This window comes from Argentina anserina, chromosome 1 (assembly GCF_933775445.1).
Source record: "Argentina anserina chromosome 1, drPotAnse1.1, whole genome shotgun sequence".
Lineage (NCBI taxonomy): Eukaryota > Viridiplantae > Streptophyta > Magnoliopsida > Rosales > Rosaceae > Argentina > Argentina anserina.
The window spans coordinates 8,242,002-8,264,505 of NC_065872.1; the positions used below are offsets into that span (position 1 = coordinate 8,242,002).

At 38.8% G+C, this 22,504-nt stretch overlaps 2 protein-coding genes and 1 pseudogene across 3 annotated transcripts; 1 reads left to right on the forward strand and 2 right to left on the reverse strand.

The window, feature by feature from the left end:
* The first annotated feature begins 5,435 nt into the window (after positions 1-5,435).
* LOC126783228 (protein IN CHLOROPLAST ATPASE BIOGENESIS, chloroplastic-like) lies at positions 5,436-7,678 on the forward strand. The gene is made up of 11 exons (XM_050508658.1): positions 5,436-5,567; positions 5,663-5,746; positions 6,040-6,114; positions 6,211-6,253; positions 6,323-6,380; positions 6,505-6,672; positions 6,762-6,824; positions 6,906-7,000; positions 7,108-7,189; positions 7,270-7,380; positions 7,469-7,678. The coding sequence occupies exons 1-11, from the start codon at positions 5,453-5,455 to the stop codon at positions 7,607-7,609; spliced, it is 1,035 nt and encodes a 344-aa protein (XP_050364615.1). The 5' UTR covers positions 5,436-5,452; the 3' UTR covers positions 7,610-7,678.
* Positions 7,679-7,931: 253 nt separating this feature from the next.
* LOC126783215 (filament-like plant protein 7) lies at positions 7,932-13,282 on the reverse strand. 2 transcript variants are annotated; one of them, XM_050508645.1, is made up of 6 exons: positions 12,992-13,282; positions 12,759-12,880; positions 11,787-11,931; positions 9,384-11,673; positions 9,221-9,278; positions 7,932-8,754 (listed from the first exon to the last, which is right to left on the reverse strand). In XM_050508645.1, the coding sequence occupies exons 2-6, from the start codon at positions 12,852-12,854 to the stop codon at positions 8,263-8,265; spliced, it is 3,081 nt and encodes a 1,026-aa protein (XP_050364602.1). In that variant the 5' UTR covers positions 12,855-12,880; positions 12,992-13,282; the 3' UTR covers positions 7,932-8,262. The 2 variants fall into 2 exon arrangements, with proteins under 2 accessions (XP_050364602.1, XP_050364595.1); XM_050508638.1 differs by having other exon boundaries at positions 9,221-9,281.
* A 7,340-nt stretch (positions 13,283-20,622) lies between these two features.
* On the reverse strand, positions 20,623-21,119 carry LOC126791446 (V-type proton ATPase 16 kDa proteolipid subunit-like; annotated as a pseudogene).
* Between the last annotated feature and the right edge of the window lie 1,385 nt (positions 21,120-22,504).

Genomic DNA, 22,504 nt, shown 5'->3' on the forward strand with positions numbered 1-22,504 from the left:
TGTCACTAGTTCATTGCTATCGCCATCTTTATCACCAAATAGACATGCTGGATCATGAATGTCGTTTGTTTATACCACCACAACATAATCACATTCACCCGCGTTCGGAAGAATGGACCAGGACACAATAAACAAGTCCTGAACTTTATCAACAGGGAGCCCAAGAGGATTCTTCCCAACTTCATTCTTTTGAACAATCACAAGTGACAAACGTTTATCAACCTGAACAATTAATGACGAACCATACTCACCAGACTCAAGAGTCTCCATTGGACTGAAGCCAACTGGGTAAGCACCTCCAATTTAAAGTGGAGATCGGTCATGGGTGAATCTGTCGGTATTGCTGTTGGCGAGTGAATTCATGAGGAGTGAAGATGAATCGTCGTCAACCCATGTAGTGTCCTCAACAAACGGAGCAACGTCAATTGCAACCGCAAAGTTGGCTTAACTGAGGCTTGCAAGGTGGGAGACGAGCTCAGTAGCGCTGGGGACGAGAACGCTGGTAGTAGTACCCTTCGAAATGACGGTGGCGTCGCTTTTGGGTTGTGAGGTGCGGCTTATCTCCCGGTGCGCGGAGACAGCGGAAATTAATGCCGATAGAGATGGGTTTGTTGCGGACAAGTTCGACGTATCAGTCGGAATCTGTGGACTCACACCAAGTGGATAGAGTTCCTTCATAGATTCAGGGAGGAAAACACCGCTCTTTGCCTTCACGACCCCAATTTGGGGCTTGTTGTAAATAGAGAATCCTGAGGACATACTCGCACCACATAACAACTCCGATTTTCGGCCTTTTTTGAAAGCTCGGGCTTTTGCTGCCATGGCGGCTCGAATGCTGAAAGCCTTAGGCTGTTTTCCATGAAGAGAAATTGGTTGGGTAGGGTGGGGGTATGGTGGATTTTGTGAGTGATGTTGTGGGCAGTACGAAGAGTTTGAGAGAATGGGTTGGGTGGTGGGTTCAGAGTGGGGGTAAGTGGGATTAGAGTGGGTGTAACTGAGACCTTGTTGGTCGTCGGCAGCGTGAGGGTGTGATGGGTGTTGAGGTTCTGGTGAAGTTGAAAACACCTGGGTAGTGGGTTGGGTACTGTGGTGGGGGGCCGCCCAACCAGAAATGATTTCCCGAAGCTGGCGACGCTTCTCCAAGATTTTCACACGGCTCTCTTAAGACCGACGTTCTTCCTCCCTGAAGATTTCATGAAAGTCCTTCTGCATTTGCTGAAGAGCCACAAGGCAGAGTGATGCACACTCATCTAGCGGAGGAACACTCTCAGTAGCAGGTGGCTGAAACAGATCTGAAAAAGTGGGATAGAGAGGTGGTTGATAAAACAGATCTGGAGAGGCTGATGGGTGGAGAGGCTGTGATGCACCCCAGGTTTTTCAAACTGAGTGTGATTCGTCTCAGTGTTCCAGTAGTAATAGCGGCCAGTAACACCATCAAACAACTCTCACCACGGCGGTGGAAGTTGAGATGGGTGGGAGGGATAATGAGGGGCTGGAAACACTTCGCCTGTATGGATCGAATGTCTCTAATACCAGATAATAGGATCATAATCCATCGAACTAGGCAATGAAGGAAATTAAAGGAAATGCAAGCAAATAAATTAGATAAACATGATACTCATTTCATTCATAGCCCTCAAAAGAGTCACACATACAAGGATATAAGGCCTTAGTCATTACACTAGCAGAAGAAAGGTGTCGAAGGACCACCAGAAGAAGACAATAGAGATAGTTGTTATTCTCTTCATTGCCCCAGTATACTTAGTCATCTACTTAAGAGGCTAATAGTATATTATGGGCTTAGGGTCTGGACTTAGTCCTAACAGATTTGTTGTTTGGCTTATCCTCTATTGTTTTTGTTAAGTTTCATTTTTCTCTTGTTTTTGTCATTTGTTCCTACTTTAAGGTGTTCGGTTAATGTCACCTCCTTACTCTTGTAATTTTTTCTTTTCTTTTCTTTAGAATAAATTTCAATAGAGGATAAGCCATCAAGCCTACTTAGTATTCCACTATGGAAGAGAATCGTATATACAACTGCAAGCTAGCTAATCCGATGAAATTGCTAACCGACACAGCATCCATATGCTCGCGCGGTAGTAATGATGCACTGATGACGCGACATATATATAGACCTGTTTCCTGTGTGCGCAAAGCAACCATGCATCTTGCTGTTCATTTCCTAAGTCACAAAACCTAGCCACGTACGTTCTAGTACCTACCATACGCGGCCTAGCCCCTGCGTGTACGTTAGAATGATAACATGAGATCAATCTTATACGTGCATACACTACCAGAAAAAAAAAAATCCTAAACGACGAAGAAATTTTGGTGATAAAATAAGCCTTTAAGCAATGAATAATCACTTAAAATCATTTAGTCGTTTTAGACGTTTCTTACACGAGACAATTATAATTTTCTCGTCTAGAGAAGGATTTATGCGATGAAACCGCTTCGTCGTTTTATATTCATCGTTTTGAGGAAGTCTTAAGCGACAAAAAAAAGATGTCGTATAGGTCCACTTTGCCAACAAATATTTTCCACTTATGCCACGATATAATTCGTCGTATAAGTAATGGTTTATCTCCTTGTTCTATTTCCAAATCTCAAACAGAAGTGGAAAAAAGGGGACTATGAAAGTCCATGATTAAAAAACTGAAGTTACTAAAAACCAGTTATTAATGTTTTTTAGTTTTCGTTTCATAAGAATTTCAATTTCGCAATTGACTGATGTGATCAAAGCCTTACCTAACTTCAAATTGGCCAACAATTTTTGTACTTACATGATCGAGGATAAACTAAGGGTGCGGCTATTGTTACGCCACAGTCAACTCTGTTTATCCCATAAATTATTGAATTATTGAAATACCAAAATACATCGATATAAAAATTATCCTAAAGAACCAATAATTTGTTAAAAATTACAATTTATTTCTTTACACTATCTTTTATTTTGCATAAGATGCACTTAAACCTAAAGATTAAATTAAATTAATTTTTTTAACAGTTATAACTCATGTATTCACGATTCATTCATCTTTTATTATTTTTATTATTCTCCATAATAATAATAATTGATTTTATTTTTTTATTTCCATATTCTTGTATGTTTATGGAGATATTATATCCGACGGTTGATTTTAGATGATTAAAATCATTTGATTGGATTGTTTTTTATGGTATTTTTTTAACTACTAGATTTTTGGATATGTGGACACCCAAATTATAGTTAAAATTATTCACAAATTACGGACTATTAAAATATACGAACTAATGATTGAGATTTACGATAGTATATTCCTTTTTTGAATAATATATTTTCTATACCAAATTCAGTAGCAAATTAATTTTCTATTTTCTAAAGAAAATAGATTAATTAATTTGAGATTTATTTCCTTTTTATGGATATTTATGATCTGGTTAATGACATAACTCACATACCGATTGATTTTGAAGATTTTTTGTATGCTTTTTCTTATTTATCAACTATTAGTAATTTCTAACTTAGGCGACGCTATGTTAGAATTCGTCGATCAAGTTCTAAAATTTTAAGCGCTTTCCTTTTCCACCCAAAATTTGAGCCAAATTCAAACGACACATTTTGAAATTTCGGGCAAGTTCCAAAATTTTAATCGATCTCCTTATTTACTTAAACTCTCTCCTTATATTGATCTATGATTCCGACGAGATCAATTTGAAGGCAGACCGAGCCATCGGAGGAGTTCCAGCGACGTCGCTGAAATGGCGAATCCTTTCGGTCCTTTGTTTTAGATCTATTCAGCCTTCAATTCCATTGATTTGGATCTGACTCTAAATTCATTCCTTTCCTCTGTTTCCTTACCATCATCGTCGAATCTCCCTTATCTGGTGTTCCTTTTACCTTCCTCGACGCCACAGTAGCGGCTGGACGGCCTAGCTTGGACGAAGTTTGGAGGACTTCTGGAGCAGCACCAGTGAGATTGGATAGAGTAGCAGCTCAAGGTCATGGCCGGGAAGTGTAGTAGAGGCCGGAACTATATTTTCATCGGTGGTTGGGGAATTTTGATGGCGGCGCGTGGGTCTTTGGTGTGAGAAGAAGAAAAAATTAAAAATAAAACTTATTATTTCAAAAGGAAATAATCGTATCTTAAATTAACTGAAAAGGAAAATAAAAAAAGAGAGAAAGTTTTGCGGAAATTATCATTGACTATTAATACAATTGAATAAATAGAAAATTGTTACTTTTTTAAAATAAAATTTTAAACACTTAAACGATAAAGTGACTGTTATTTAAGTGGAACTATTCTTATTAGTTTACTACATGATGAAAGAAAAACATTTTAGTACTTTTGTGACGAATTATGGCCCCTAGACGGCGAAACATTTTCGTTGGTTAAGACTTTTTTTTTCTAGTAGTGATGAGATCTTAAGATAGTGTTAACAGAGAGGAAAATTGTACGTAGAAGCTGAGGCAAGTTCCAAGAACCATCGCTAAACTTGAAACCATATCAAAATGATTGTCTTGTTGAGATTGGTATTTATTCTCATGGAAATATGACTCATGGAATAATGATGCGGCAAGTTTTAACTTGGGTGAATATAGCTAGGCTTTAAATGATGTTTGTGGAACTGGAAGTTAAAGAGGTAATCTTCAATTGTGCGGTGCAGCAATTGGAATAGGGAGGAAGAAAAAAGCCACATGTATGATTATCTATTGCCTATAAATTGGCTGCATGGCAAACTATTTGAAGTATGCATAACAAGTAAGCATCAGACAGTAACACCGGCAAGCAATAGAAACCTCTTGTGTGTTGTGCATGAGAGTGAATCAGTGAAAGAAAATAGTTCTCAGAGGAAAATTCTCTTAGGTGATTTTCTGATCTTAGGTATTGAATGAGTGAGTGTGTACAAGAGTTTTGAGATTTTGGTTATGAGATTTAACTCATGTATCTTGTACTAGTCTTATTCTCAGTGTGTTAGCACAGTTTGTCTCTATATAGCTGATAGCATTACCAACGATGGTATGGAACTATGGATGAAGATTTTCCGTCGGCTCTTCCCAAAAAGTTGGAAAAGCTCTATCCTGCTAATAGTTTGACCAACAAATTACATCTGAAGGGGAAACTGTACAAGCTGAAGATGGACAACGATGATAGTCTCATGGACCATATGAACGAGTTCTATGAAATTATGAATGCTTGGACCAACTGCGGAAAGTTGATGTGAAAATTAAGGAAGATAAACCCCTTCTACAGGTTCGTATATAATTCTATTGATTCGAAAGATCATGATCATCTGGGTTCAGACCAAAAGTAATAAAAGATCATCTGGGCCTGACTGTATGAGGCCCTTGGGTTGAAGGCAAGTCAGGTTCTAACTTCTCTTAGCCCAAAGTGTAATGTGGCTGAGAATTACGGAGCAAACATCAAGATAAATTAACAAAGACAGAAGAACACCAGACCAGTTAGCACAAAAAATGAAAATTGGCGGCGGGGTTGTGTGCGGACGTCCTCGAGCCACTGCTTTCCCTACTGTACTTCTTGGACATGGCAGAGCTAGTCCTCGCTGTTCTTACTCTTCTTCCAGTTCTGGTGAGCTAAGGCTCTGTTTGGTTTTGGATTCTGGAAGTGCTTGCTTGTTTGTTATGTTTTGTTTCTTAGGTTTTGTTTTGGGAATTGATTTGCAGACCATGTGTCTTTCATTAAGGAGGTGGCAGGAACTCAGCCTCCTCAGCATTTAACTCAGTTGCTGAAAATGCTCAAGACAAGAGGTGGGTCTTTAGTGATGCTTTGTTAATCTCTTCAAGATTCATTTTTTCAGCCATAAGATCATTACTTTGTTTGGTCACTCATTTTTTGTGTTATGGGATTTGCATGTGTTGGTTGCTTGACATATTATGCATCAAAAGATTGATTTTTCTGAACAGTGGTTATATATTATCTTTAGAAGACAATCTTGTGCCGAATTCTGTGGCATTAGAAAACAATAATGTATACACTCTCATTCTAAAAGTATTTTGTGTGTTCCTCAGCAAGTCCTTACATACATTAGTATGAAAAACAGGTGATTCGATTATTTCTCCGGGAGCAAAGCAAGGTTTAATCCCCCTTGCTGTACCGCTTACAAAAAATAGCTCAGGTATGGAAAGGGATCCCTTTATCTTGTTTATTATCACCCCAAGAGTTGTCTTGTTGTTTAAAGCTGTTGTAATGTTCAGCTATACCTTGTGAACAGGTTCTGTAACTGCATTGCTCCGGTGGCCTACAGCTCCACCAGGGTGAGTGTTTCTCAGGAACGATTTTGATCCCTTTTGGAACACTTCATTTATCTAGTCCAATTCCTGCAGTATGGATATGCCGGTGGTGGAGGTCAAGAAGCATGGAGTGTGGCTTTTAGCTAAGAATGTAAGTAAAGCACTGTGCTTCGCTTTGTGGCTTTATGGTAATCTTTTAATTTCAATGGATTTTTTCTACTGGTATGGAACTCTCTAGTCTCTCTTCGAAGAAGTCTTATGTATTTCATCGACAGGTAGACCAACTTATCCATAGAATGCTAGTTGAAGAAGATGCTAAACACGCTGGGGAAAGCAATAAAGAGATATTTCACGCATCTGGTGTTGTTGGGGAGAAACTTTATAGAAAGGGTGACTTTGCCAAGTCGGAGATCTCAAAACTAGATATCTATATTTTAAGAAACGTACGGAACATTTCTATTGTAGTTTGTTTTGCTGCTTCTTTGTTTCCTTTTATTAATAGATGAGTTCTAACTCATAGTTCTTTTTTTAGGTTGGATTATTTCCAGATGTCCTGGAGCGCAAAGTGAAGTCGCATTTTGAGGAAGGGGACCAAGTAAGCACCTGACTTTTAGTGCTGTCTCTATGTTAACTTCATTTGAAGCTGGGGTCCTAATTTTCTTTGTGCTTTTGAAAGGTCTCGGCCTTGGTAACGGGAGAATTTTATACAAAGAAGGAGCATTTTCCTGGATTTGCACGGCCTTTTGTATTCAATGCTGAGGTTTTGCTGAAGTTCGTAGGAAACGTCACCTGTTACTATTTCCTATACAATGTTGTGAATTCGTTTTCCAAACCACTTACATTTCATTATCTAAGGAGTCTTGTGTGTTTTTTTATAGGGTCGGTCGTACAGTTGAAGCTAAAGATGCTGCTAGGGGAGCTTTAAAATCACCCTGGTGGACTTTGGGGTGCAAATACCAGGTTACAACTTTGTTCGGTCACTTCCTAAATTTTCTAGCCTCCTATCCTCGGCTAAAATTCTCTTGTGGCATATGATTCAGGAAGTTGCTGATATGGCACAGTGGGAGGATGAGCAAATCGAGTACATTAAGGAGAGGGTGGGTGAGGAGGGAAGGCAAGCAGATCTGAAGAAGGGGAAAGCCCCTGCCCAGGTTTTTATATTTCCCTTGTGACTTTCAAAGGAGGAAACAGTAGTTGGTAAAACAGTTTCTTACCCTCTGAGTTCCACCTTTTTTTCAGGTTGCGTTGGATGAAGCAGCTTTTTTATTGGATTTAGCTTCTGTTGAAGAGAGTTGGGATGAATATTTGGAGCAGGTTGCTAATTGTTATAAAGAGGGTGGCCTCCCAGATATTGCAAATTTTGTGCTGTACAGAGATTGATAGTATAGATAAAGATACGTGTCAACTGGCATATACAGCGTCGTGAGACTGCCTTCATGACTAGAGAGGGGAGAGGTTTTTTTGGTTGAGCATTAATTCATAGCAGATCTTTCTACAACATGTTATTTCTGCCCAAGTTTTGTGGCATCATTATAGTTTTGTTTTTTTTTTTTTTGAGAAAGCTGGTGTCCATTTGACATTGCTTAATCTGCTGTAACGCTTATTTATTAATAAACTAAAACTTTGTTTATGCATGGGTACTGTTAAATTTTTGTGGAGTTTATTTCCAACCAGTGAATCAAAAGTATTATGCATAATTTTCAGAAGGGAAATATTACTTTATTCATTTGGATATTAAGGGTGTACAGATCTGGAATTACAAGATGGTACAAAAATGTCAACTTCTAATGTGCTGACATTGCTGCAAATTCCTAGTTAGCTATAGGCATTGATATATATACACACTGACACAAACACGACTGATGCACAAAATATGGCAACCAAAAGAAAAAATCACTCTCGAGCACTCTCCAGTATCCTTCTATCAACCTACAGAAGTTGTATCCTTATTAGTTCCCACTGGTGTTTAACTAAACTACCAAAAAACCGAGTCCGGGGCTGCAACAGTGCTTTTATCATGGGATAGTGATCTCTCACGAGGCAATCGGAAGGGGTGCTTTCTTGCTGCTACTTTTCTTCTTTCTCCAGAGTAGCTTTCTCCATAAGCTCACACTTCTTTTCTTGCTTGGCACCATGGCCAATGATCCAGTAGCAGCATTCTCATCCTGGTATTTAACATTGAGATTGAGGATGTTCTCAAGGGGCTCTACTACCGTCTTGGGACCAAATATGGAAGTGGAATTATCGTCAACTTGTTTCGTCTTTGGAGGTGTAAATTCTTTGGTAGTAGTGTCATCTTCTGCTAGCATTCGATCAAGTAGAGACGATCGGCGGCTCATGGTCTTGTTTGAGGTAGGGTCTGTGGCTATGACTGTTGTGGTACTTACATCAGCAGGATCAGTGATGACCTTGTCAAATAAGGCTGCTTCTCTTGGTGCAGCCATTGCCTTCAACTGCTTCCCGAGGTTAAGTATAGTCTCTTGGCATTCTGCCAACTTTTCTGAAGCAGCTGTTATCTCCCATTCCTGCAAAATTGAGCACCCACAATTAAAGATAAAAAAAATTAAAGAAAAACTTTGAATTGTTTAGTGTAATTTCGTGAATAATACCAAAGCACACGAAAGGAAAGAGATATTGTTGCATCATAAGTGGATCATTTTTTTTCAAGGTTAACACTATCTGCTTTGAAAAACTAAAGTCAAGGTTTCATGTGTCAGGGTTCTATATCTGCTTCTTATGTTAATTCAGACATCTAATTAAGAAATATGATGTTGAATATCAAGTGCTGCAAACAAAAGACTCATTCTTGCACTACAAAAGATTCATATTACAGTCATTAATCATGCTCCAGTGAGGAAAAAAGAGTACTTCGTTAAACAAAATACATACTTTGTCAAATGTAAGGAAAATGCTAGTGTAACTGAAGACATGTTAATCTTTTATCTCCCTTTAACAAAATGATAAATGCAATTGTAGAGATTATTTACTTACAGTTTGGTCTTGCCTTTCCTCCTGATTATGATCGGAGTCGGGGCTTTTCTTCTTCATACTGCTAGTACACACATGAAAAAGATGCATAAGCAATAGTGCAAGTCGTTGGAACTATGGTTAACTATGAGATACAACTTTTTTTTTAATGTATTTGTGTAGGTACCTTTTGAGCTGAAGCTGTAAGTCTACACATGAAGCTTCCAATTCTTCACAGCACTTGTATTTGTTTTCAAGCTCGTCTTCTAGAGATGATAACTTCTGTTGAGCTTCACTCAATTCAACTCTAGCCACTGTGAGCTGCGTGCTAAGATCTTCGTTCATTGCCTCTTGAGTTTTGAGTTGATCTTCAATCATACTCTTTGACTCTCTTAAGCTTAGTAACTCTTCTTGCAAGCCTCCAACAATTTTCTCAGATTCCTTAAGCTGATTGATCAGGAATTCACTCTTATCACTGGCTGACTGAAGTCTGCCTTCCAACTCCCTTTTGCCAGATTCTGTATTCACAAGTTCATCCTTTAACTTTCTGATTTCTTGGACCATATTGGACTGCAGCTCTTCTAATTGAGTGCTACAGCCATTTGAAGAAATAGCCATTCCAACTTCTGCTTCGCTTTCACTTCTTGTGTCATCCCAATCAAATTGCTTCTTAATTGCATCCTTCATGCTTGAAACATCTTGAAGTGAAAAGCAGTGGTTCAAAATCCAGTCCAGCGCCGTAGTTAGTTCTTCAGCAAATTTATCAAGACCATCCTTTCCATTTAACAGATTATAACAAGCATGAATAAATTGCTGTAGAAGACTGCCAAGTTCAGAAGTTTTCCATTGGAAAACACGTACCATGTAGCCTGCCTGTGTTTCTGAATTCTTGTGTCTGGCGTCTGTGTTATAATCTGAAGATGGCACACTGATTCCTTCAATAAGCTCAATTATTTTGCATATTGATTTCCTAAGATCCGGTTGTAACTGCTCACCACTTGCTCCATTGGGTGAACCAGTTACTGCACACTCATTTGAGTATTTCCATGAGATGGAGCTTTTAGCAGAAGAAGGATTAGTTGTGGTGGCCAAAGCTATTCTTATATCCTCCTGTATTTGTTTAGGGCTTCTTCCTGCAACACGACTGTGCTCTAACACCAATTTCACTATATCCTGGAGCCAATGAGGAGCTTTGGCATCAGCAACACGGCTGGACTCCCTGTTTGACAAACTGAAGCCTGACTCACTGTCAGATACAGGAACTATATCACTACCCCCTAATTCCAAGGAATACTGATTTTCCAAATGGCCAGCAACTGTATTAGCTGGTGAGGAAGCATACGAACCAACACTCACTTTATCAGCAGTGACCACTGCTAGTTTTTCCATTTCAGCGAAGTCATCCATTAGATTTATGTCTGAAGCTCCGACAGTTTTGCACGTCGGCCAGTCTTTCTGCTTTTCATTTTTAAAATGCTCCAGTTCTGTAATCAAAGTAGAAGCCCATGATTCTGCACAACTAGCCTTATCATCGCTACCGATATCAGACATAGATGCTACAGAGAGTTCATGTGGCATATGAGTGCCTCTTGGGGATTCTCCAACCACTGTTTCAACTTGTGATAATTTGGAGGCTGCACGGTTATACATATTTTTGGAAAACTGTAACTCATTCATCTTCTTATTGAGTGCTTCCTTGAGAATCGCATTTTCTTCTTCCATAGCACATAACTGCTCAGTTAGAAAATTGATCTTTTTGGTGGGAACCTCATGAAACTTGTCGGCAGTAGATTCATACCAGAAACCATTTGGGCTCAAACTTCTCATCCTCATGTCAACAGAATCCGTTCCAAGCATTTCAACTTCATTTTTCATTTTAGCCAAGGCAGCAGGACCTGGCAACCGCTTCCTGACCAGGACACGCAACCTCTGACATTCTAATTCTAATTTAGCAACTTTTTTTGCACCCTCGAGGTGTTGCTTGTGTGCTGCATCAGCAGTCCGACAATTGAATTCTCTTTCCTCATTCCTGATCTCAAGTTCTTTCTCAAGAACTCGAACCTCATATGTTAAAGAAGCATTATATTTCTCTGTGGACTCTAATCTGGCCATAAGTGCATTCACATCTGCTTCCATCTGACTCAATTGTTTCCTTAAATCTTCAGTCAACTTTTCCTTCACTGAAAGAGCCTTATTAAGATGGGAGTTTTCAGCACCTATTTTACAAAGCCTTCCACTGGTCTCTGCTAGCTTCTCTTCCAACACCATCTGGGATTTCTCGAATTCCCTTGTTGTCTTCATCACAGCATCATGGACCCTTTGCTCTTGATCGTCTCGAACATATCGTAGCTGTTGCATGCACTCCTTGAGGGCTCCATCCAATTGAGCTATTCTTTCTTCAGCAGAGTCTCTGAGTTGCAATGATTTATCCAATTCTTGCTTTAGGAACCCAGCTTCTGCTTCTACCTTCTCCCAGCCTAACCAAAATATGTTCATATTATATAATAGAATAAATTTCACCTGTGATAATGACAATATATAGTAACAGAATGTAAGGCAACGATTATGTTTACTAACATAAACATATTACCATGAACAGCTTCCTGTGCCATGTTGGCATGTTTCTTCACAATTTCATCTTTATTCTTACAATCTGAGAGAGCTGAAGCTAACTTATCACTTAAAGCTTTTATATCTTTCTCTAGCTCTGCCTTCTCATTCAAAATTGCCTCCATCTAAAGAGGAACAGAATACATTAGATATATAACCACCAACTGCTCAAAGCTCCCAATTATAAAAAATTCTATACATCAACCTAAACCACAACGCATGGCAAACATGCTTGAAGATCAACATAAATAGTACTCTGTTAGGAAATCATCATTTAAGTTCTTTGTCAACATTACTAGGCAGGACACTAATTATTTGACAGCCTTAATTGTTTATGATCATCAAAAGTCGAAAACTAGCTTAAGAAATCTCACAGACACTATGCATATTGCTCCATACAATTACAGTGTAGACAGCAGTTCGAAATAAGGATTGTATACTATAGGCCAAATCAGATCTCGTTTAGTAAAGAAATAAACCAGATCACTTTGGTTTCTCTACCTTATGTTGATGTCCAAGGGAAAAGAAAAGGAAATTGATCATGTAAAGCAACTAAGCTGTTCTTTTCAATCACAATACATAACTGCCTCCAAATATCAATTTATAGTTATGAGAGATCACTAATCCAAATTCTGAACCCCATCTTGGTATTAGCGGTCAGAAGAGCCTTACTAAGTTTAAGTAATTCGAGATTCCAAAAAATGCGACAAGTGCTAATTGACTCTTCCAGATTAGCATTACCAATATTCTTCATAAACACAAACTAGCAACTTTCACATCAAGATTGACAGGTACGACCAAAATGGTAAAATTGCAATGTACCTGGATTTCACAAAGCTATAAATTTAACAAGCTCATGGTCTTACATCAAATTAGCAACAAACACAGTAATCATAAGCTACAAACTACTACTACAAACAAAGAAAATCTCTGTAAAACTAGAAAAGCTTACCTCTTCTTCATTCCCTTTCGACAAATCATTGACTTTGTCAGCAACAATAGGCAGCTTCTCTGTAGATTTCTTCTTCCATAGCCACGCCTTATCCATGCTTCATTCACCAACAAAGCTCGATTCTTTAAACCAAAAACAGTCATCGAAATGCAAACAAGTTAACCCAACAATCATTACAACCAAAACACCAAAACGAAACCTGAAAACTAAAACAAGAAGAGAGCACTACATACATTGCATGGACGATGATCAGAAGAACTTGCTATAATGCGAAGCAGAGAGAGAAAGCATTAACTAGAGTCAATGATGGTTATCATGAGAAGAGTGCGCTCGGATCCCACCGACACTTAAAAAGAGAGAAGTCGACTCAACGATGATGATATGATAACGAAGTGGAAATAACCACACCCACAAAGGTTTAAGCTTTTTAGAAGCAGCGAGAGAGGGAAGAGAAAGCAGCGTTTGGTAAACAGGGAAAAGTGAAATGAAGGCAAAGTAAAGGTTGAGGGAAGAAGCAGAGAGAGAGAGAGAGAGAGAGAGAGAGAGAGAGAGAGAGATGGGGCTTTGGATTTGGGATCCGACACGATCTAAGAGAGGAGCAGAAAGCGTGTGAGATTGTGAGTCGTTGAAACTTGAAAGTGTTTATTGGTTTGTTGCGTTTCTCGCGGTCTTCATGTGAGGAAAAAAAACGAACAGTGTGGGGAGAGAGGAGAAGGGTCTCTGTCCTGTCTATACATGACAGTTTGAGACAACAGCCGTCTTCTTCACATGCCTGAAAAACAGAAATATGTTATGGAAATTCTGGTAGTTTGAGTTCTAGATTTCGGTATACACTGTTCTCCGTCTTGAACTCACTTGCAAAGCAAATTGTTATGTGGCAATAGGGTTTAATATTTTATGAAGTGTTTAGATTGAATTTCTTTGATTATCTCAATAGGGTTTGGCCGATTTAATTTGTTCGTTTAAAGTGACTTCAGTCTTCAAATTTGTTCAAGACTATAGAGTCATCATCAAGTTAAACCCTAAACAATAGATTTTACTCTTTCTTTTTTGAAAAATATTATGTTCTGTAATAATTCGATAATTCTTATATAACCGGTATCACTACTATAATTACCCGTATGAAAACATTTTATCATGACCTGTAATTATTATTGAGTAGGTGGGCACATTCAATATTTTTATGTGTTGACTCTGTGATACTTTCGTTTTTCTGAGGTAAAGAAGTTAAGAACTTGTGATGCTTTATTACTTTATGTTACTATAAGAGAAGATGCATTACATACCTACATTTTTCTTTATGAAACATTACATATCTATATTATATGAACAACTATGTATAGACATTGTACTGGTATCATTTGGCTATTTCTGCTCTTAGTTAGGAACAAGTTTCAATGATGAAGCCTGTAATTCATTATAAATCTGTACCAAGATATCATATTGATTCAAAATATGATCTAGCTGACCAGTGTTGAGAGGTCCCTCATTTTTTCTGGTATAGTATCAGATCATGATTTGATTAATATATGCAATTGTCCCACAGCATATTTTATAAATATCATACATATTCTGCTATTTAAATCTTTGAGTAGTTTCTTCAATAATGATGCTTAACCTGCTAGCTATGAATATCTTAGGTGACACTCTTTGTTGATTCTGCCATCTGTTTTCTCCTATTTTGTATTCCCTTGCTTAGTGTGCATACAGTGTATAAGCACGAACCCATATCTGGGAATTATAATAGTGAAATTGTATATGAAAGTTATCAACATCAACATTTTAATCTAAGGTGCCAAGTAACTATATACAAAGTTGGTGAAATAGTGGCTTATTACCTGTAGTAACTAGGCATGTTTTTTATTTATTATTATAGTCATCCATGAGACCATGAATGAACTCATGATCGACCTAAACATGAAAGTGTCACCAGAAGAAACTTCTATGCAATATATTTCCGAAGTTATAGTATTGAAGTACATCAAACTACCGTAAAATTGTATTAAATCAACACCAATCCCTGTTACACACATTGAATGACTGCTTACTGATGAGCCACTTTCCCCAAACAGTTTATGGTTAAGTTGATAAGCATTCAATACCAATAACCAGAGCCACACCAATGCTGAAACTAGTTAGGCATGTGACGAACTCTGATATTCATCATAGAATGGCTAGAGAGAAAGCAAAGTCACATCCCATACCTAATAACCAAAACCATTATCTACTTTAGCTGTTATATTGAATTCTCAATCTCACTAGCACAGCATCTCCATCCTTGTCATTTTGCCGTAATCACTCACCACCAACCACACTAGCTTTTGTGAAAGATTAGCGATCTTGAAAATCCTCGAAGCCCCACTTTGCCAAACAGAGAGAACAGTACAGTCGTAATCTGAAAGGACTGTGTTTGTTGTGTTCTTCACATTTCAGGCTACATGGTTGTGTTTCTTCTTTTTTCATCTTGATCTGAACAAGTTCTTAAGGTCTCCATTTGGTTTCTTCTCCTTGTAAAGGCATTCAACCTCAAAAGGACGACAATAATGTTGATGAACATGTGGGTCTAAGATCACTTGACTCCATTCAGTACGTTCCTGCAGCATTACTGCAGCCTACCAAACTTGAAAATGAAGGTAGATATAGTCATTCTAGTGAAAGGGAACTATATCTAGGTGATACATTTTCTTCGGATGCTTTCAATTTTATCCTAAGATTAGATTCTAATGCTGCAAGCCTCCAAACGGAATTTTCAACCTCATTTTTTAACTGTCCTCCAAGCTAGCTATGTTGTTTGCTAATGATCGATCAAGAAATGAAAAGGAGGGTGAAGAACTAATCTCTCATTAAGGTTAGAACTTAAAAAATTACTTATTTCAATTTTCTTGACACAAACACCTTTACGGCAAGTGTACATGAGAGCCTCACTTGAAAAAGAATTTTTTTTAAGGGGAATGAATAACTTCATTTGTCAATCGTCATGTACGGTCACAATGACCAAACAAATAGAGTGACAAAACGACTCTAAATGCAAGCTAAACTACGCAAATGGAGACGCGCCAATGCGCTTATTCAATCACAAAAATGAAAGAAAGCGTCCAAACAAACGGACACTACAAAAAATAAAATGCAAAACAAATATGTAACTTCACAAGCACTAATTTCAATACAGAAACTAACCGACTCAAACCTAAGGCATCAATTACGTACCCAAACCGGAAGATTTGTTGAAACTAGAATTTGAGGAGGGTCTTTCCCCACGAGGCCAAAATCATATATTGAACCAACATGAAGGAGAGAGAGGTCAGGAAATATGAAGCCCAACACATAAGGCTAAGGCCCACAACCTACCACCCTCCCTCATCCACGGCAACTCCAGCCAAACCTAACCACCTAGGTTTCTCCATCGCTTCAATCCATTGCCATGTCTGGCTTTGGAGCCATGAAGAAGCAGGACTCGACTCTGCCGCCACCGCTAAGGGAGCTTGAGCCTCGACCGCCACCTCTAGGTAACTAAGACGTCAAGTTTAGTTATGGGTTGAATCCGGCTCCCACTAGTCGTCTACAATAGATCGACACAAAGTGCATATTCGATCAACCCTCTGATCCACCACGCTTGGACTTTGACACGCCAATATGAAGGAAAGACGCAACCCTTGATCAATCAAAAACAACTAGTTGACAACCCGCACTACACCTTCAACCTGCACGAGAGAGAAGCCTCCTTAACCTAGGACTTGCACGCCAGAGCGTCTTGGTGTAGACGAAGTCCGACATGACGCCGCTTTGCTGTGCAAAACCTAGATTTAGGTTTTGGTATCGCTTCACAAAGGTAGTAGACAACCCTTTAAAAATAACAACTTAAATGATTATTTTTTTTTTGGTTAAAGAGAATACTTCATAAAACAGGCAGAGCCCAACAACCCATCTACTGATGAGATCCAGCTACAACAAAGAAAAACGAGCTGCTCTAATCTCAATACACAGGGCAAGAGGAAGAAGAACATACACGATACAAAAAGAGGTACTGGAGAAGAAACTCTCCAGCCAATAATCAAGCAACATGAGGACAAGGTAAGCCATCGTTTCTGAGAACCAGAGTGAGGGATGGTGGGGGAGTCTCCAACCAGCTGTGGGAGCCCAACATCTTATTACCAAGCTGTGCAGCTGCATGGGCAGCGCAATTAGCTTCTCGGGGAGACCAAGTCCAGTTGACATGATCGAAGTACTCAAATCGCCATCTTATCTCATCAATAATAACAGCGATCCGCCATATCCTGCAAGGGGAAGTGAGAGGGGATTGAAGCTCACTGATCACCATTTTAGAGTCTGATCTAAAGTCAACTACTTTCAAGTTCAGATCCATTGCCATCTTGACCCCAGCAAGCAGCGCCAGAGCTTCTGTCATTAGAGCCGATTCGGTTCTGAGAGGACCAGCCAATCCCCCCACCAATATACCATGATGGTTTCGGGCAATCACCCCCAATCCTCCCTTGAAGTCATCCACCCAACAAGCATCAGTGTTAACAGCAACAAGTAATAATTACAATAAATTAAATATTAATTTCCCAATAGAAGTACTTATGCTTACATATGAATTTTATATAAGATATTAACAAATTGAGACCATAGCCAACAAGTAATAGTTAGCACAATCCTATTACCAAAATACTAGTCTAATACTTGTTAGAGGTGTTGAGATCATGGTATGACAGTTCTTTTCAATTATGGAGATTGTGGGTCAGCCACTGTAAAAAAAACTTTATTTTTTGGTTTAATCTTTGTCAAGTTACACTCTTATACCTCTTAAGAATATACTTACATATAGTGATAATTAATAAACTCTTAGCAAATTAGATAATTCAAAATTTTAACAATTTGATTTTTTTGACTTCTCTTTTGGTTTTATTAATAGAAGATATAATAACAGCTCCAGACAAATGTGTTTTATCTGGGGGTAGAAGAAATAAGGTCCTCCACAAATAGAAGAATAGCGCCCGCGATCAATATCGGATGTAGTTGCTATATAAGCCATTAGATTTGCCGCTCCATTAACAGTACGTAGGTTGTCTGAAGAATCAATCGCCAGTTTAAACTACCAGTCTGGCTTAAAGAATGAATTAACTGGTAGTTGTTTTGTTTTTTTATTCTTTTAGATAATGCATATTGGGGTCATTCCTCCAGCCCAAAATAGTTGGGTTTTAAATTCTTATTAGGCTTATGGGTTCTAACTAGTTTGGGTTCTACATATCAGATCTAATGATGATGGATATGTCAATTAATCATAAGGCCCATGCAGTTGCGTCAATCTATATCATAAGGCACACTTCTTTGAAAACTTGGTAACATTCCGTAGTGTCCCGAAACCACTTTAACAACAATCTAACCATCAACCACAGTACCACCTATTCGTTTTACTTCCTTTTTAAGTTTTTATGGTAAGCAATTCTAATACCCAACATACTAAAGGATGTTTTCACTTTGTTGTACCTGATTGAAAAACCTTATGTGAACATTCATCATCATTGCACTCCTCTAATCTTCTGTTATCCATCCCACTGTATCCATGATCACAGGCCATTATTTAGTGAAGAAACAAGAAAGGAGCTGTCTAGGTGTGCGTGGCTGACCTCAATTTTGACCCCTCGACTAAATTATAATGCATGCTAGACAGCTCTCATCGCTAATTAACTCTAATTCATATTATCCAGCCATCCCTCTTATACTTAGGCGGCCTAGCTAGTGCTTACAATCCATAATTCATTGCCAACGTACTCCTAGGATAAGTGAATTTACACACAAGAGGTTCCACCCGTCAGCCTTTAAACATTATGAACCACCTACCGATCATTCGCATAAACTGAATTAACATCTGGGTCCAACGTAATTACCACGTAAGCGCAGTCACGTCTAGCTGGCCTAAGACTACTTAAAATTAATCCCGCAGACATCCGACAGTCAAGTCTCGTAATAACTAATTACCTACTATCCCATGCATATTGGTTTCTATCTCTTCTATTTTATTTGGACGGTAGGTTTTGCCTAATTATCCTAAGGAATATATCATCTGTGGTTGGAGTTACAGAGTTCCCTGTTTAGGGTATCAACAGTCAGAACAGGTATACCATATCACCTAAGACAGATATGGTCTGAACAAGAACCCGTGGCACGACTGTTGGAAATTCATGAGTGTTCTTCCCAAACTTCAAGTTTGCAAGAAAAAGATGTATATGGATGCGTACATTGTTTTCCTCAACGTAGCCAATTTCAGTCTCATTAAAATACCTCTTATAGAAGCATCCAGTCCTTCAAACCTGCAAGTAAAGCCACGCAAACTTCAGTCAAGGCACATTCGAATGCTTGGCTTAGAAAATGGCACTCGATCGATATGGAGTCTAGTAGGCCAGGTAGGTGACAAGTGACAAGAAAACGTTGCTTTGAATCCAAGAGACTTCCATATATGCATGAAAACATCTCCGTCAAAAATTCCATCTGAAACGACCTCGCTGAGAGAATCATTCACAAAAGAAGAAACCCTAATGGAAATGTATGAAATATCTTAATCCATCAATTAAGCTGTAGCCCATTTGCTAGTTTAGGGTGCCAGCCATATATAGTCGCTGCAGCATCATCAGATAGAGTCTTACTTCCCGAAATTAAATGGAAACTCGTACCAAATTTTCTGACCTAAAAACGGAAGAAGTTGAATAGTTGAGTTTCTTGTTGCTAGTTCTGAGTACCTAGCTATTCCTACTAGAAAACTTTGACAATTGAAGAGGGACAAAATGAGCAAGAGGTATGGGATGGGATGCATATTTCATACTATATATGCTGACAGGTTCATGCATTCACTTTATAGACTAGTATCGAGTAAAATCACTGAAATGGAATTAAATCTTATCACAAATTTGTGTATATATATATATATATGTCACTGTTTTGAGATCGATGAGATATTTCAGTTTCATTTTCATGCACCTGGCGGGCTGGCACTGCTAATCAGTGTTTTCAATGGTCAAGAATAAAACCTACTCGGTTTTAGTTTTATGGCTGATCGAACATCCTGATCTATGTAACATATGTTGGGAATTTGAATTACACACTATACAAACACACACACACTTGCTTTCTAGTTGGAGTTGCTTATCAGAAATTTAATGAAAATCCCAGCTTGTTTAGGGTTTGAAAGCGAAGTAAATTTCACGTCCAAATACAATTGCCTGAAATCTGTTTGCCAATAATTTCCTTAGGTGTTTTCCCCAGTACGCCTCGATACATCTTTTCTTAATAATTAATGTATCTGTTTTTGCTAGAGACAGCTATTAGTACCACTCTTCAGAGAGGTAGTAATCTTCTATTACTCACTTCTAGCTGACTAGCTAGCATGTATCTAACTTGTTAACACGTATGCTGGTTGATGTCGTTAACCAAGAACCCTAGACGACTAAACCCTAAATGTAAGTATGAAAAATGTGTTGGCTATTCCCTATGGGTGCGTTCTGGAATAGGCCCGACCTCGGAGAGCCCACGAGTTTTTGTGGGACGGCGTCAGTTTATCAATCTCGGTAATTTTACCTAGACTCTTGTGAATTTCACTATGTTTGACCAAAACACGTGTTATGTCGCACGTGAACATGAGTTAGGATCAAAAACCCATTTGTCTTCCATCTGAATCAAAAACTTGATGAAAAACCAGGTGATCTCCATCTCCCTCTCCTCTCTTTCTCCCATCCTCCACCTCAATCTCCCCAATATCCAACGATTCGCCCTCATCTTCAACACCTTCCAATCACTTCCCCGATACTCCCACTCTATGTTAATACCAAATCATCAAATCCTACAAAAGAAGCTTGCACGAACGGTACCTCTAATCTACTCTGGACTGCCCAGCTTGGGATGAAAGGATGATCCCAACAATCAAAACCATAAAAAGTCAACGCTTCAGCGAAGATGAGAAACAAAATCATTCTAACAAAAATCTTTGGATGTTGTGCATTAGTTAGACCGGCATCACCAACGATCTTGAATCTTGATAGCCATTCCGGCAGAGAGACCAGCGAGGCCGCAAGTAAGACCGGAAGAGAGACTTAGCCGTCAAAAAGATAATAAGACTTAGCCTTAGGATTAATCCCAATACTAATGATCACATCAATGATCAAACTATAAATCCCCTACACTCCCGCCATAACTACCAGCACACTCGACTTCATCACCAGCTCTGTCCTCATCATTCCCATCAACGCCACGCCGATGCCACTCTTTGCCATCCAGTACGCCACTCCCATACAGGAGAAGACTAGGGAAACGGCGGCGCCGAGGAAGCCGAAGAAGGGTGCCGTCTCCGCTGAAGGTGGTGGACGCCATTTTTGTGGAGCTCCGATTTCGGATTTCGGTTCAGATTTAGAAATCAACAAACTCATTTTAAGTCAAAGTCGGGGTTACCCCGAACTTACCCCCATTTCAATTACAAAAATCACATGCACGGTATCTGTTTTTTTTTCATAACGTCTGCAAGTTAACGAGGTTGGTCCCACTACTCTTACTTAGTCCAGTGAATGCTTGACACGTATTAAAATGTTGTTGGGGATCTCGGAGGTAGGGCGCATAACAGAATGCTCCTTCCCTATGAACAAAACACAGTCCAATGATGTATTTGACCCGAGACCAAGTTGGATCAGATCAAGTGAAGCCCAAGGCCTAGTTTGTCATGGTATAATCAAGTATATCATGCATGTACATATCACGTGTTTTCACTTAGGATAGAACTTTCCCTTCGTAACCTGCCTGGCAGGTTACACTTAGTGTTGTCTATCATACTTTTTGGGTTTCATTGTTCTTCATCAAAATGTTTTGAAACTTGGATTATACTCCTTGAAATAAAGATTTTCTTGTCTAGCACATTTGTGTGCTTACCACTTAACGTATTCAGTTTAGATTTATGCAAGTCTTGATGTCCAAGCTTGTATAGGGTTGAGTGTTTGCCCAACCTGTGACCTTCCTTGTCTAAGGTTTCAAATTTATGTTACACATCTCTCTAAGCTTGCAGCTGGTGCTGTCTAGGCTTAGGGACAAGTCGTTTTCATCATCTGATTACTTGGAGAAGACACTTGAGTCTTTGCCTTAAAAATCATCTGCTTCCCTTGAAGGTTCATACTCTGTTTTCTTGCCGTGTGGCAACTTGCAAGCTTTTTATGTCACTTTCATGGCTTCATATATTTTAGAAGCTGTCTTGAACCTTTCTACCTTTACTTGGGGCTGAAGGATTTTTGCCTTATATAAGGAGAGCTAGGCTCACCTTATTCCTTGGTCAGAAAAGTTGAGAATTTGTGTTCTCTCTTCAGCCAGGACTTTAGTTATCCTGCATTTGTTCACATGTGCCTTAAGGCTCCCTTCTTATGGAGTGCAACTCTTAAGGCTTGAACATAACCTTGAAAACCCTTTTCAAAACCCACGTTCATATCATTTGCAAGCCATGACAGATTGATAGATGCAACGAAGACTACACCATTATAAGATTACAACAACTGTGTCCTAACTAGGTTGAGGATATGTAGTAAGTCTTTAGTGGAACTTTCACTTTATAAAAAAATTGTGAGGCAAGTGAGGTAGGACAGTCTAGACTATGAAGAGTCTAAGATAGGATACAACACGAGGTTGATATCCTTATGTCGCTACAAGCTTGTAATTGATGTGTTAGAACATAGTGGAAAGTTTCTTCTTCAAGAGTTAAGGAGACGCAGTTTTTCTCC

What these genes read in the sequence shown, in the direction of transcription:
- LOC126783215 (XM_050508638.1), bottom strand. Translation starts at nt 12,854, where the DNA reads ATGGATAAGGCGTGGCTATGGAAGAAGAAATCTACAGAGAAGCTGCCT. An exon ending in GGCACAGGAAGCTGTTCATG is followed by an intron (nt 11,674 to 11,786) that starts GTAATATGTTTA and finishes TATTTTGGTTAG; the next exon opens with GCTGGGAGAAGGTAGAAGCA. An exon ending in AGGAAAGGCAAGACCAAACT is followed by an intron (nt 8,755 to 9,220) that starts GTAAGTAAATAA and finishes TCAATTTTGCAG; the next exon opens with GAATGGGAGATAACAGCTGC.
- LOC126783228 (XM_050508658.1), top strand. Translation starts at nt 5,453, where the DNA reads ATGAAAATTGGCGGCGGGGTTGTGTGCGGACGTCCTCGAGCCACTGCT. An exon ending in TGGCCTACAGCTCCACCAGG is followed by an intron (nt 6,254 to 6,322) that starts GTGAGTGTTTCT and finishes CAATTCCTGCAG; the next exon opens with TATGGATATGCCGGTGGTGG. An exon ending in AGGGGAAAGCCCCTGCCCAG is followed by an intron (nt 7,381 to 7,468) that starts GTTTTTATATTT and finishes CCTTTTTTTCAG; the next exon opens with GTTGCGTTGGATGAAGCAGC.